Source organism: Herpailurus yagouaroundi, unplaced genomic scaffold (genome assembly GCF_014898765.1).
Source record: "Herpailurus yagouaroundi ecotype Mexico unplaced genomic scaffold, PumYag 142, whole genome shotgun sequence".
NCBI lineage: Eukaryota > Metazoa > Chordata > Mammalia > Carnivora > Felidae > Herpailurus > Herpailurus yagouaroundi.
The window spans coordinates 53,781,201-53,796,293 of NW_024412397.1; the positions used below are offsets into that span (position 1 = coordinate 53,781,201).

The 15,093-nt window shown below is 35.9% G+C and overlaps 1 protein-coding gene and 1 long non-coding RNA gene across 2 annotated transcripts in view; one reads left to right on the forward strand and one right to left on the reverse strand.

The window, feature by feature from the left end:
* Positions 1 to 15,093, forward strand: part of SMCHD1 (structural maintenance of chromosomes flexible hinge domain containing 1) — a 156,058-nt gene that overhangs the window by 121,858 nt on the left and 19,107 nt on the right. Inside the window, exons 40-44 of the mRNA XM_040479284.1 lie at positions 218 to 303; positions 2,347 to 2,469; positions 5,987 to 6,177; positions 7,847 to 7,956; positions 8,416 to 8,486. Coding sequence (XP_040335218.1) covers positions 218 to 303; positions 2,347 to 2,469; positions 5,987 to 6,177; positions 7,847 to 7,956; positions 8,416 to 8,486 — 581 coding nt within the window. The remainder of the gene's footprint in view (positions 1 to 217; positions 304 to 2,346; positions 2,470 to 5,986; positions 6,178 to 7,846; positions 7,957 to 8,415; positions 8,487 to 15,093) is intronic.
* Positions 6,346 to 8,995, reverse strand: LOC121033136 (uncharacterized). The gene is made up of 2 exons (XR_005791716.1): positions 8,884 to 8,995; positions 6,346 to 6,603 (listed from the first exon to the last, which is right to left on the reverse strand). It is a non-coding gene; the product is annotated as an uncharacterized LOC121033136 (long non-coding RNA).

Sequence of the window (15,093 nt, forward strand, 5' to 3'; positions counted from 1 at the left end):
TCTTCCATAACCCTATTGAATTTGTTTTTTATTTTTGTGTATTAGATCCAGATCTTAATTTTAGACTTCGTTTCATTTTGAATTTCTAAAATAGTTACTATATATTTTACTTTAGCATCAATCAAAAAGGAAAAAAACGAGATTGAAAATATTTTTCAAAAACTGTCTTTTGGGGGTTATTACAAATTGATACAGGTTTGTTTGTTTTTAATTTTAGGCCGAGTTGAAGAAGCAAAATTAAAAGAGGCTCAGTTGCAAACTGAACTAAAAACACATAATATTGACATTCCTACAACACAGCAGGTACAGTTTCCAAGTATATGTAAAAAAAATTTTTTAATTAAATTCTAGTCTATAATTTTTTTTTTTTTTTTTTTTTTTGCCATCCATTTTTATTTAGAATGTTGTAGGCACTCTTGTTGCAGGGGTACCAAGACATGTGGATTGCAGTCTAATCACTTACTAACCATTAAAAGGACTAACAAAATGATAGAGTGCTTTTTTCAAAGAAATTGCAACTTGTATTTCTAATGTAATGACCCCAATAAGTGAAATTAATAATCCACCAATTTGGGAACTGCATTGAAGGGGCTGCATAAGTTATAACCAGTATATGTGGTGGCAAAGAAAATGAGAGAACATGACAATAGGGTTTTTTTTTAAACTTCTGTTTCTTTGTGTGTAACAAAAGAGAAATCCTATTGTAGGTTATATATTTCTTAACTAAGATAAAAGTCAGTGAAGTGGAAGCTTTACATTTCTGTAGCCACATTCTTTTTTTTTTTTCAATATATGAAGTTTATTGTCATATTGGTTTCCATACAACACCCAGTGCTCATCCCAAAAGGTGCCCTCCTCTCCCTCCCACCCCCCATCAACCCTCAGTTTGTTATAAGTTTTTTAGAGTCTCTTATTCTTTTGCTCTCTTCCACTCTAACCTCTTTTTTTTTTTTTTTCCTTCCTCTCCCCCATGGGTTTCTGTTAAGTTTCTCAGGATCCACATAAGAGTGAAACCATATGGTATCTGTCTTTCTCTGTATGGCTTATTTCACTTAGCATCACACTCTCCAGTTCCATCCACGTTGCCACAAAGGGCCGTATTTCGTTCTTTCTCATTGCCACGTAGTACTCCATTATGTATATTAACCACAATTTCTTTATGCATTCATCAGTTGATGGACATTTAGGCTCTTTCCACAATTTGGCTATTGTTGAGAGTGCTGCTATAAACATTGGGGTACAAGTGCCCCTATGCATCAGTACTCCTGTATCCCTTGGGTAAATTCCTAGTAGTGCTATTGCTGGGTCATAGGGTAGGTCTATTTTTAATTTTCTGAGGAACCTCCACACTGTTTTCCAGAGTGGCTGCACCAGTTTGCATTCCCACCAACAGTGCAAGAGGGTTCCCATTTCTCCACGTCCTCTCCAGCATCTATAGTCTCCTGATTTGTTCATTTTGGCCACTCTGACTGGCGTGAGGTGATATCTGAGTGTGGTTTTGATTTGTATTTCCCTGATGAGGAGCGATGTTGAGCATCTGTTCATGTGCCTGTTGGCCATCCGGATGTCTTCTTTAGAGAAGTGTCTATTCATATTTTCTGCCCATTTCTTCACTGGGTTATTTGTTTTTCAGGTGTGGAGTTTGGTGAGCTCTTTATAGATTTTGGATACTAGCCCTTTGTCCGATATGTCATTTGCAAATATCTTTTCCCATTCCGTTGGTTGCCTTTTAGTTTTGTTGGTTGTTTGCTTTGCAGAAGCTTTTTATCTTCATAAGGTCCCAGTAGTTCATTTTTGCTTTTAATTCCCTTGCCTTTGGGGATGTGTCAAGTAAGAGATTGCTACGGCTGAGGTCAGAGAGGTCTTTTCCTGCTTTCTTCTCTAGGGTTTTGATGGTTTCCTGTCTCACATTCAGGTCCTTTATCCATTTTGAGTTTGTTTTTGTGAATGGTGTGAGAAAGTGGTCTAGTTTCAATCTTCTGCATGTTGCTGTCCAGTTCTCCCAGCACCATTTGTTAAAGAGACTGTCTTTTTTCCATTGGATATTCTTTCCTGCTTTGTCAAAGATTAGTTGGCCATACGTTTGTGGGTCTAGTTCTGGGGTTTCTGTTCTATTCCATTGGTCTATGTGTCTGTTTTTGTGCCAATACCATGCTGTCTTGATGATTACAGCTTTGTAGTAGAGGCTAAAGTCTGGGATTGAGCCACATTCTTTTAAAGTAATGCCTGTTTAATGACTTTATGCTCTTGAGTTGTCCAGATTGTTGATTTTTTTCTGCTGTCATTCTGGAATGTCTGGTACGGGAGTAATTGGTCTTACAGTTAATTTTTCTTTACAAATTACAGATGCCGCACATTGAAGCACTTTTGAAAAGAAAACTATCAGAACAGGAAGAACTGAGGAAAAAACCTAGAAGATCATGTACTCTTCCAAACTATACTAAAGCCACTGGAGATGTTTTGGGAAAGGTTTGTGTTTAAGCCTTTTAAGAGGCAGTACATTTTATTATGTTATGTTTAAAATGTGTTTTAAAGTAACATAATAAAAAGTGTCAGGTTTTTTTGTACTTTTTAATGTGTTCCCATAAATTACTTGTTCTCGTTACCATAATAGTGATTTGGCGGAATTCAAAACTGGCATAATTCCTAATTGTGGAATTCCATAATTCTTACTTTTGAGGGCTGTGGCAGAAATTAGTATGTCTCAGTCCGAGGCTTGTTACCTGCTTAGAGACGCTTTCATGTCAGATGACTTTATAGGTAGCCAAGACCTTTTCATGTGACTCAAACCTCAGTGAGACAACAAAAGAAAAAGGTAAGAATTTCTCTCAGTCTAATAATGTTAGCGAGTTCTGGGGTGCTCCTAGAATTTAAAAAACAATAGCAGAAAATTTCATACATAATTGCTGCCAAAAGAGTTCCATCCTTCTTTAATTCTTTGCCTCTTTGGTTTTTCCTTTTGTCAAATGAATTGTATTTTCATTTTTATCTTTTGATTATTCAATCCTGAACATTCTGTTTTATAGAAAGTTTTTCTTGTAGATGTCCCCAACACCTTTAGTTTTTAATGATGTTAAGGTTTGTGGGGTTATTACGTATTTGTGTTTTACTTGTTGAACTTTTCCATTTCATATGCATCTCTCCTTTCTGCTTTTACCTCTGTTTTAAAAGTGAGGAAACTGAGGGGCACCTGAGTGGGCTCAGTTGGTTAGGCGTCCTACTTCGGCTTGGGTCATGACCTTGCAGTTCGTGGGTTTGAGCTCCACATCAGGCTCTGTGCTAATAGCTCAGAGCCTGGAGCCTACTTCAGATTCTGTGTCTCCCTCTCTTCTCTGCTCCTCCCCCATTCATGCTCTGTCTTTTTCTGTCTCTCAAAAATAAATAAACGTTAAAAAATAAATAAATAAATAAAATTGAGGAAACTGAAACTGAGGTAGAGAGATTAAAAAAAAACTTGCTCAAGGTTACATTACATGTGGGTAAGCGGCAGAGCATGGGCTCAAATCCAAGCAGAGTCTGTCTCCAAAGTCTGGATGTTAATCAGTGTTCTTTATGCCTATGTGCATCATACTACTTTTACAACCACTATATGAGTTTTTTATAGTATTTCTAGGTTTTGCATGAGGATATTGAAGTTCAGGAATTTAATTGTCAATATATAGTTAGTAAGATGCAGAACTTAGACATAAACCAAGGTTTTTCTGACTCCAAAGCCCATTGTAGTTTCTTTATAAACAGTTTCCTAGCACCACAAGCCAACTACACAGTGAAAAGAAAGGGTGATGGTTACTCTCAAAGTGTGTAGCTGTGTGTACTACCTAAACCAATAATGGTAGCACTGCCATTAATGTGTTGCATTATTACTTAAATCCAAAATATGAAAATTGAAAAACTAAGTTATAAATTCATAGATTAGAAAACAAGATTCTGATTTATATTTTTTAAAGTTGTTATTCCTCAGAACCCATTTAAAGAATTTATAGAAAGAGGTAGTCTTTGTAGAAGAAGCAGTCCTACAATTTAAGCTTAGTCTAAATGTTAGGCTAACAGTCCACACATTCAGTGGTTATTTGATACAAAATTCTTGCTCAGTAGGTAAGATTTTTACCAAAGCATAAAATAAATTTCAACAGAATAAATATATTGTAGTCTTCCGTTCAAATATTTCTCATCACAGATCTTAAAAATCTGGGAGAACCTTTGAAATCTCATTTTACGTAATTTCTCCTTTGGCTTCTCAGAATACAAGTCCTCTCCTAACCATCAAGAGAAAAATTTCTACTCCCTCCATATCATGCTTAATCTTCCTTGATTCCTCTAGGAAAAAAAAAAAAATTCTTGTATTTATTCTGGTATAATTCTAAATTAGAATTAATAATTATGGAATATAGTAAGGGACAAGAGGAGATTTTTCACCTAGACTTTATAATGTGTTTATTTTTGTAATTTTGAATACCTTAGTTAACTTGGATGTTTTAGTCTTCCTCTCCTGAATTCCAAATACCTTGAAATCCCGTCTGCATTTCTTTCTTTTAAGTGCCATTCATCTCCCATTCCTGAGAAAGAAGTCATGACATCCATGAAAAATGGCTAGGGTGGGCTTAAAAGAGCTGAAAAATAGTTAAAGCTTGAATGAACAGAACACTGTATATGGTACACAAGTAAAAATGGTTCGTGTTTTCTACAGGATCGTGTTTTTGGAAAAGAAAATCCTATATATACTTCACATCACCTGAAAGTTTAAGAAGAAAGTGTAATGTTAAGGAGCCTAGTGAGAACTTCCAATTATATCTTTATTAAGAAATAACCCAATTATAAGATCAGGGCACTTGTAGAACAACCACAGAATGGGCACCTGTCCTCACACATGTGGTCACAAGTAGAATGAGGTCACTTACTTTGATTTGCCTCTTCTAATCCTTCCTTTGTTTGTTAGAACATTTTTTTAAATCTTCATTTACATGTACTAGTTTCTTTGCATATCTCTCTTACCTTTATTCCACTAACTTAGAGGATTGGAATACAAGAGTAGACATTGTGATGTTTCTAACAATGACAGGACATTTTCATTGCTAGGGCATGTTTTTGCAACCTGGTCAGGTAAGAGTAAAGGATAGATGCTACCATAACGATGCAGTGAACGAGGTTTTGAAACTGGCCTCAAAATTTCAATCTTGTTGGACTTTGAGCAAGAATGTTTGTAACTAGGGGCGCCTGGGTGGCTCAGTCAGTTGAGCGTCTGGCTTGGCTCAGATAATGATCTCACAGTTTATGGGTTCGAGCCCCGCATCGGTCTTTGTGCTGACAGCTTAGAGCCTGGAGCCTGCTTCGAATTCTGTGTCTCCCTCTCTCTCTCTGCTCCTCCCCCGTTCATGCTCAGTCTCTCTCTCTCTCTCCTTCAAAAATAAATAAAAACATTTTAAAAAAAAGTTAAAAAAGAAGAATGTACAAATACTGAAGTATTTGTAAATAGGAAAGTAAGTTTATTCTAAGTTCCAGTGTGTTCTTATAAGCAGAAGAAACGATTCTTATTTGTGACATTTAGATTTGTTTTCTGAAAGAAATACTGTATACTGGAGTGAGGTGTCTACTTAGACGGGTGTGTGATGTATAACTATATTTATGTTTAGTTGAATCTTAATCCTTCGTATGTGTATATTATTTTATGGTTATTTTATCAATTAAGATCTATCCCAGTAGTGAAGGTATCATATATATCATTAATTAGCTAATAACATTCTAAGTATTTTTTCCTTGCTCATTTGCCAAGTTTACAGGAGTTTACTCTGTGAAACAGTTTTTCCAAAATTTAATAGCAAAATAGACCGTTAACTATTTAAGCCAGTAAGCTTTAATAGTTTGAGAATTTTCATGTGAGTATTTCAGAAAAGTTTTTGCTGTTTAGATGTGGGTTTTTAAAATACTTAATATCAAATTTTTATATATTTAAAAGTTTTTTACCTGATTTTTAAAAAATGGGTTGTAGATTGCACACCTGGCACAAATTGAAGATGACAGAGCCGCAATGGTTATTTCTTGGCATCTGGCGAGTGACATGGACTGTGTTGTCACCCTGACCACCGATGCTGCACGTCGTATCTATGATGAAACCCAAGGTCGTCAGCAGGTGTTGCCCCTTGATTCTATTTATAAGAAGACTCTTCCAGATTGGAAAAGGTTAGAAAAAAGTGGGAGTAATGATTTTTTTCTGAAATCACTTTTCTGTTATCAAAGTGCTTAATTTTGAAATGGTTTCTGTAAAAGATGCCTAAAACAAACTGAGCAGTGACCCACATTAACTAGGTTATCTTTACCTTCTTTACAAATGAGTATACTTCATTAAGATGAGTATTGCAGTGAATTTAATCAAATATGCCAGGCATGTTTAATTTGCCAATTAAATGTTATTTGTATATAAGTCACACATGCACACACAAATCCAAAGCAAGTTTTTGGCTTTTGTAACAGGAAGGATGTCAATATCATTGATGAAATACAAAACTCTTTTATTTGGAGTAGGAGTGTAGATTCATGTCTTTTGTCCTGTTTATGTCCTGTGAAGATAAGCAGTCATCATTTAGGTAGAGAAGGTCTGCATTGGAACTGCCAATAGCAAAGCTGAAATGTAAAAGACTAGTTAGAATGTTGTATTATTATTTTAATATAAATCTAGTTTTTTTAATTACTTCCCCATTTACTTTTCAAAGTATGTTTTTAAGGAATAACTATGCAAACCAATTAGGCATTTTTTATCTAAAAAATACTTTATGTGTACTCTGATTTTGAGCTTAAAAGACTAGAAGGAAATGGTAACAAAACAAAGTAAAATGTATAATGGAGTATTAATGAATAATTTTCTCAGACTTATAAACAAAGTTGTACAATTGGGTAGGAATAGGGACTTGACGGAGAATGGGACCTCTATTAATATTATATATGAATGTTATTAAACTAACATTAATTTCATTTTGTAATCTAAAAATGGTTTCAGGAAACAACCAGAATTTGAACTCAAATCTGTCTGCTTTTAAAATCTCCCACTTCGCTACTAGTCAGTACTCATTTTAAACAACACAGGAAATCCAGTAATTCCTGTGTTCATTGAGGGTAATACTTTTTGTATGAATAGTTTTTCCTTTAGGAGGGCCTCTTTTGTCTGCAGAATCTGTGAAGACCAAGTTAATATTTGACTTAGGGGAAAGTATGAATTTGGTATTTGCGGCTAATGTTTGCATTAGAAGCTAGTTATTCTCTCCATTCCTGGTATTGTGCTTCTTACTCAGATTGAGTTAATAACTAGCTCCTAGAGCCACCCCTACCCTGCAGTGCTCCTACTTTCAACATTTGAGAAAACCAGCACCATGTGTAAGGGAAAGGTCATGACAGTCTAGTTAGCCTCCATCTCTTGAATCTCATTGTTCTCTCTGGGCTGCCGTTGCTCATTCTGTACCCTGTATGGAAAGGACAGGGAGCCAGAGTACTCCATCTCCCTCCCTCACATGGGTCTCTGTCTTGGGCCTTGCCTCTTTCCCCATCCGTGCTAGGGCCACTCTCCACATGAAATAGTCATCTCATTTAGGGGCAACTTTTGAGGCTGCTTTTCTTTTTTCCTTGTTAAACCCAACAGCAGTTTATATTGATTTTAATAGCACCGATAAAACTAAACAGATATTTTTATATAGTATATATTATTTTCATAGTTAATCATTTAGGAGTGTCACTTGTGGATAAGGAATTGATTTAAATGACCACAATAATGATAAGCAACGTATACATATGCTTTTCATATTATGTTTTTTAATTAAAAACTTATATTTGCTTTAGTATTTAATTTCTTTTCATTCAGACCTCTACCTCATTACCGAAATGGAAAATTGTATTTTAAACCCATTGGAGATCCAGTCTTTGCCCGAGATTTGTTAACATTTCCAGACAACGTAGAACATTGTGAAACAGGTAAAGGAAATTGTGAATTTTTTTTTTAACTTTATTTATTTTTGAGAGAGAGTGGGGGGCGAGGGGGGTGGTAGGCACAGAGAGGAAGATAGAGAATCCAAGGTAGTAGGCTCCACACCATCAGCAAAGAGCCGAGCGTGGGGCTCTAACTCACAAACTGTGAGATCATGACCTGATCTGAGGTTGGACACTCAACTGACTGAGCCACCCAGGTGCTCCTATAGTGACTTTATAATACAGATGTTAAGACTTATGATCCAGATATACAAATTACTGGTTATGGAAATTTACGTTATTTATTTTTTTTATAAGTTCTAGTTTTATTAATATTTAATTCTCTTTTTTTTTCTTGTTAGAGGGGTAAAATTTTGATGTCAGCATTCTAAGAAAATTTTGTATGCCAACATTTTAATATGACCAAAGATATCATAATTTAAAAAATTTATTGAACTTTTTTAGTATTCGGTATGCTGTTAGGAGACACCATTATTTTGGATAATTTGGATGCTGCCAATCATTACAGAAAAGAGGTATGTATTTGAATTTTTTTTTAATTTCTAGCTCTACTTTTAATGTGTGTTTTTAAAGTTTTACATTTTAAAGCCCTATATAGGAATAATTTTGTGATAATGTTCAGATGACTAACCTTTTCAAAACCAATTTAAATCCTGCAAATTGACAAGCAGCATAAAACTGGACACAGTATGTGAATGAATGGGCCAGGATACAAATTAAAATGAGACATGTTTGGGGGATTTGAAATTATCTCAAAACTAGTATCTATTGTTGTTGATGATGGTATTGGAAAAAGAGTATTCTCAGATAATGTTTGTGGAAATGTAATTTGATGGAGCTCTTATTGTTAGGGCTGCTTTGACAAAGTACCACAGACTAAGAAGCTTAAACAATAGAAATTCATTGACTTACACTTCCAGAGGCTTGAAATCCAAATTCAAAGTGTGGGCAGTATCAATTCTTTGTGAGGGCTGTGAGGAAAGGATCTATTCCAGGCCTCCTTCCTTGGTTTGTGGATAGTCCTCCCTGTGTCTCTTCACATCCATGCGTATCTATGTCCCCTTCTTATAGAGACACCACTTGTTGGATTATGGGCCCAACCTTATAACCTCATTTTAATTTGATGACTTCTATAAAGACGCTATCTTCAAGTAAGATCACATTTGAGGACCTGAGGGGTTAAGACATTAACATAGGAACTTTGAGGGACACAATTCAATCCATAACACGTTTGAAGGGCAGTTTGGCAATATAAATGTTTCAGTTATCTATTGCTTCCTAGCAAGCACTGCAAAGGTTAGTAGCTTTAAACAATAACAGCATATTAGTTTTCAGGTCTCTGTGGGTGTCTCCAAATAGTGTTAGCTAGTTGGAGTGTTGTCTAGTTACACTTGGGATGGTGGGAACTCCAGAGTGCCTCACTCACACAGCTGGCATTTGGTGCTGGTTACTTTCTGGGAATTCAGCCGAGTCTGGTCAGAGGCTCAGCTGGCACTATCTTCTGTTGTCACTGTTCTCAAACTGCCACCCCAGGGTGTTGTGGTATAATGCATTAAGAATTTTTAGGGGTGTCTGGGTGGCTCAGTCAGTTAGCCATCCAACTCTCAATCTCAGCTCAGGTCTTGATCTCAGGGTTGTGAGTTCAAGCCCCACATTGGGCTCCATGCTGGACGTGGACCTATTTAAAAAAAATTTTTTTTTTTTTTAAGAAACCCTTTTGTCTACCTAAGAATCTAGGAAGCAGGGCCTTATATCTGAGGTCTTAACAAAGGAACATCTTTAATTTCATTTTGACCCTTAGGATACATTTTACTGGCGAGGCACTGGGTTTGATCTTTGTTCTGAGGTTCTTCATTTCTTTTTGAAGAACATTTTGGTTACTGAGCAGGCTGGAGATGAAAAATCACCTAGCATGTCCAGGGTTAGAAATATTTCATTGACATTATTTTTATTTTCTTATTTCCCTTATTATTATTAATTTCCTTGAAATTAGTTCCTACTTTATCTCCTACTCATACTGACTAGTTGATACTGGCTGCTGGCTGGGCACTCAGCTGGGGCTGTAGGCTGACACACGTGGGTCTTTTCATGTGCGTCTCTTCTTGTGACTGCTTGGGTTTTTTCAAATGGCATCTGGGTTCCAAGAAGGGGTGTTCCAAGCAGTTAAGACAGAAGCTGTAGGTCTCTTAAGTCCCATCCTCAGAAAGTACATTTCATAGCTCAATCTGGCCAGCCCAGATCCAAGGGGGTAGGTGGGGAGGTGGGAATAGACTCTCCCTTCTCCATGGGAGAAGGGGCAAAGAATTTGCAGCCATCTTTATACCATCACAAAGTGTTAAAATAATTTATCTTACAGACACACTCCCACAAGTATATGAAGATGTGCACAAGAATATCTATTAGGGTATTAAAAGAATTTAAAACGGGAAACTTTGGAAACAGTCTTAAATGTCCATCATTTAAAATTGGGCAATTCCATTATAGTAATGTATACAGTAGAGTATATGTTGCTGTTAAAAAGAATATAATAAATTTCCTTCTCCTAACAAGGAAGATGTATAAAATATATTTTGTTGGAAAGTTGCAAAATTATGTGTAAGATGTTACTGTCTTAAAGAATAAGCTTATGGTGGTGAGGGGAAGGGAAAAATGAGTAGAGAGGAGTGGGAGATACAGACTTCCAGTTATGGAATGAATAAACTATGGGATTAAAAGACATCATAGGGAATTTAGTCTGTTATACTGTGATAGCGATGTATGATGACAGATGGTAGCTACACTTATGGTTAGCACAGCATAACATATAGAGATGTCAAATCACTATGTTGTAGCTTGAAACTAATGTAATATGTGTCAGCTATACTCAAAAAATGTTTTAGTTAATTTAAAAATATTCTTGTGTTACTTTAAACAAACTGAAAGAATATGTTGTCTACTGTTGGATGTGCTAAGGATTATCACTTCTATATTACTTTTAAGTTTTACTTATAAAAAAGGAAACCTCTGAAGGATGGCTTTTCAAAGGGCACTTCCAGAGATTGAATAAAATAATGCACATAAAGCATTAAGCTAAGAGCCTGGAATATGGTAAAATTCCAGTAAAGGAAAGTTCTGTCTGTATCTGAGATCCAGAGGTCTTGAATTCTTTGATACAAAAGAAGTATTAAGTTTAGTAAGTATAGTGTTAGGAGTTCGGAAATACCAGGTAGTAAACATGTATGAAAAACATTATAGGCTCTCAGATTACTATAACTGAAAATGAGTAAGAATATTTGCAATTATGTAAGAGAAAACAGAGGCCAGTTTAAAATACTAGCCAGTATCTACAAATAGTGTATTCTAGAATCATGGGTACCTTAGAGATGATATGCTCTCACTTTCTAAATGAGAAGTCTCTGAAGGATGGCTTTTCAAAGGGCTCTTCTTAAGCTCAGGAAAAATCATGGATGTGTACCAAATCACATCCACTTATGGCAGAACTAGAACCGAGAAGTTTTTCTTTGCACCCAGTTAAGAAGAAATAGTAAGTGTACTCTGATTTAGGAGAGCTAAGTTAGCGAGATTACTGAAAATTACGCAACTAACTGGGGAGTAGTATTTGGCATATTGATGAATGTTTCCATGGGAGCCCAATAATGACTTGTAACATACTGTACCAGCGAACACTTGTGGATGGAGAAGGTACTATATTCTGGTAGTGGTTAGAATGTGTATATATCCTAAATTATAGAGTAGAAGTCATACCCATTAAATGTCATGACAACATGAAAGCTTACTAGTGAGAATAGAAGTAACAAATTGGAGAATAACTGGAAGATTCTAGTTCAGTCAGTATTTAGACACTTAACTGTGTATGAGACATAGTGGATGCTATTAAATGTTGAACAACTGGCTCTCTGGTGAGTGAGGTGATAGGACCCTGGTTTGTAGCTTTTGCCCAAGGTGTAAATCCTCCTATCATGGCTGATTTCCAGTGGCCTATGTGTAGCCACTGAATGAGACGCTCAGGAGAGTTTGCTCTCTTGACCTGATAAACACTGACTCCAGCATACCACCAGGCACAGTGCTAGGCACTGAGGGCTATCAGAGACAACTCAGAGGAAATTCCTACAAAGATAAACTAAAAGGCTGTTTCTGGGTACGTAGGTTATATATCTTAAGGTATGAACTGTCAAGAAAGTAAGATTTCTAAGTGAAGGTGGAACTCAGATAAACAGAACTCTAAAGCCAGGATTTGCCTAGAGAACATTTGTCAAAGTAATTGAACTAGAGCATCATTTTTCATTCCTTTGAGAGACTCAGAGGGTAAGAGGCAAAACCCAGGGCTTTAACCAGAGTGGGGAATATGATAAAAGATCCCTTTCCCAATAAACTGGATCCCCCAAAGGGCTAAACCTTAGTGTAAGTTGAACAGAAAAAACTGCCACTTTGATCTCAACTCCAAGTGCCTCTGGAGACTGCAAGAAAATTACCTCTTTTGAACCTTGGCAATAGGTGGAAAAGGGAAAAAAACAAAATCAAACCATTTTCCTGAGAATTCATCAATATAAATAAATTGGCCTCTGTGTCCTTAGATATCTGATTGGAGGAAACAGATTGTCTCTGGAAGAATTCACCTTTATCTCAAACCTGAAATAATTTCCATAGTGAACGTAAAAGCAAATATTTTTCTTAAATATGTTTAATACAATTCAAGAAAAGTGCCAAAAATAAGAAAAGAGCAAGTTGACTTGAGAAAATCAAACGAGCTTCTAAAACTAGAAAATACACATAAACATGAAATACTGGGAAGGTTAAACAGTATAATAGAGAATTAGTGATTCGGAAAATAGGTCAGAAAAATTGTGCAGACTGCAGCCTATGGGGAAGGAATGACTGTAAGAGGAGGAGGAAGTTGAGAGTCATGGAGGACAGAATGAGAAAATCTAAAAAAAAAAAAAGTCTAATTACAGTGCCAGAGTGGAGGGAGAAAAAGATCATAAGGCAATATTTGAAGAATCTAATGGCTGAAATTTTTTTACCTTCCTCATAACTAGTATAGCAAATACTGATTGCTTTGCTTCCAAAGTTTTGAATCAGGTCTTATAATTCCACCAGTTAAGTACTGTTCTAAAGCTCTTATGAGAAAAGGCATTTATGGCATCCCTTTGTAACATTGTTTTTGGTAGTTTGTCACTGTTTTCTCTTCCTGAATGCTTTATGCAATTTCTGCAGAGTCAACCCCTTGTTTTTATTTCACCCCTTCCTAGTCCCCAGGGCAGGTAGTTTCCCAGAGCTATACGGCTTTTGCTCACTCACTGAATTGGCAAAAGGTGTTGTCATCTTTTTTGTCCAAATTCAGTGCTTAGGGGGTAGAACCGTAAGATTGAAGGATACTTTAAGAGTTGAAACTGTCCATGAAAGTAGTATTTGCAGAACTGTTCTGAAAGGGAGCCAAACTGTCCTTTTTCCTGGAGGCTTATAAACTCATATTGTCATTCTACTGACAAGAGAATGGACAAGTCTGTAAATAAATTTGAGTGTGTGTGTTATTTAAGATGGTATCAAATTCTTAAAAACATTGCATGAATCCTGATAAATGGATAGTGCATGAATACAGTTTGTATTTTTAATGTTCACTTAAAGAAAACATAAATCCAGGGACGCTTGGGTGACTTGGTTAAGCATCTGACTCTTCATTTAGGCTCCGGTCATGATCTCGGAGTTTGTGGGATCAAGCCCCGTGTGGGGCTCCACGCTGACATTATGGGGCCTACTTGGGATTTTCTCTCTGCCCCTCCCCTGCTCTCACACTCTCTGTCTCAAAATAAATAAATAAAACTTAAAAAAAAAAAGAAGAAAAGAAATCTGCAAATTCAAACCAAAACTAAGAAAGTTGTGCCTGTTTGTAGTAAAACAAAAAGATTTATTTGACCAGAGTTTACCACAGATTTTCTTCTTACTGCGTTTAAATTTTTTTTGAGATTTTTTACTGTTAAGTAATTTCTACACCCAGTGTGGGGCTCAGACTTAAAACCCAGAGATCAAGAGTTGCATGCTCTACTGAGCCAGGCACCCCTGCATTTAATTTTTTTTTAAGTTATTTGCTTATTTATTATTTTTATTTATTTATTTATTTTGAGAGAGAGCTTGCATGCACTCACAAGCTGGGGATGGACAGAGAGAGAAGAAAGAATCCCAGGAGGGCTCTGCACTAACAGTGCGGGGCTCGAACCCACAAACCATGAGATCATAACCTGAGCCAAAGTCAGATGCTTACCTGACTGAGCTACCCAGACACCCCCCTGCATTTAAATTTTTTAAAAAGTATCCACCTCAGTGGGAAAACATTTGTAAAGTACCCATAGAATTAATATTAAAAGAATAAATACTAGTCATGATTTTATATTACGTTTTTCATTTGTTGCTATTTTTCATTTTTAAAAAAGTCAAATTTTATTTAATATTTTATTTTTATAATTCAGAGACTCTTTAACCCCAATATTAGATTGAATTAGGCATTTTTACATATTGTTAAGTTGTGTTCTTCAGTCATTTTTTTAAAGTATGCATTTTATTTCACTGTGTATATGTACCATAATTTATGTAACTTGTTGAGACATGCAAGTTTCATATCTTTTATTAAAACAATGTTTTAGTGCACATTGTTCACATCTGTGATTTTTCTTCAGAATAAATTCTTACAAGTGGAATTGCTGGCTCATGCAAAACATTAAGCTTTGTAATACTTGTTACATTTCCTTTGAGAATGGCTGTCCAGAACAGATTAGTACAAGAGGACCTTTCTACATAGCTCTCCCAACATTCAAAGTGGTGTGTGGTGTGTGGTGTGTGTTAACATTTTGAGTAGTGAAAAGATGTTACCTGAATTCCACTTCTCTCATTTTTCATTTTATTTTTTGTCTGTTTTCTAGACCTTTTTTGAAAAAACATTTTTAAAAATCATGAAATACTAAACCCAGTGTCTTTCTTTTATTCTGACTTCTCTGAAGCATTAGAATTCTTCACTAACCCTTCCTACTTCCATTCCATGACTTGGCTTTACTACATAATTCTAGTCCTCCCAACTCTGACATTACTAGCTCTTTTTCTTCCCATAGTTGAAATTACAGTTTTGTCCTC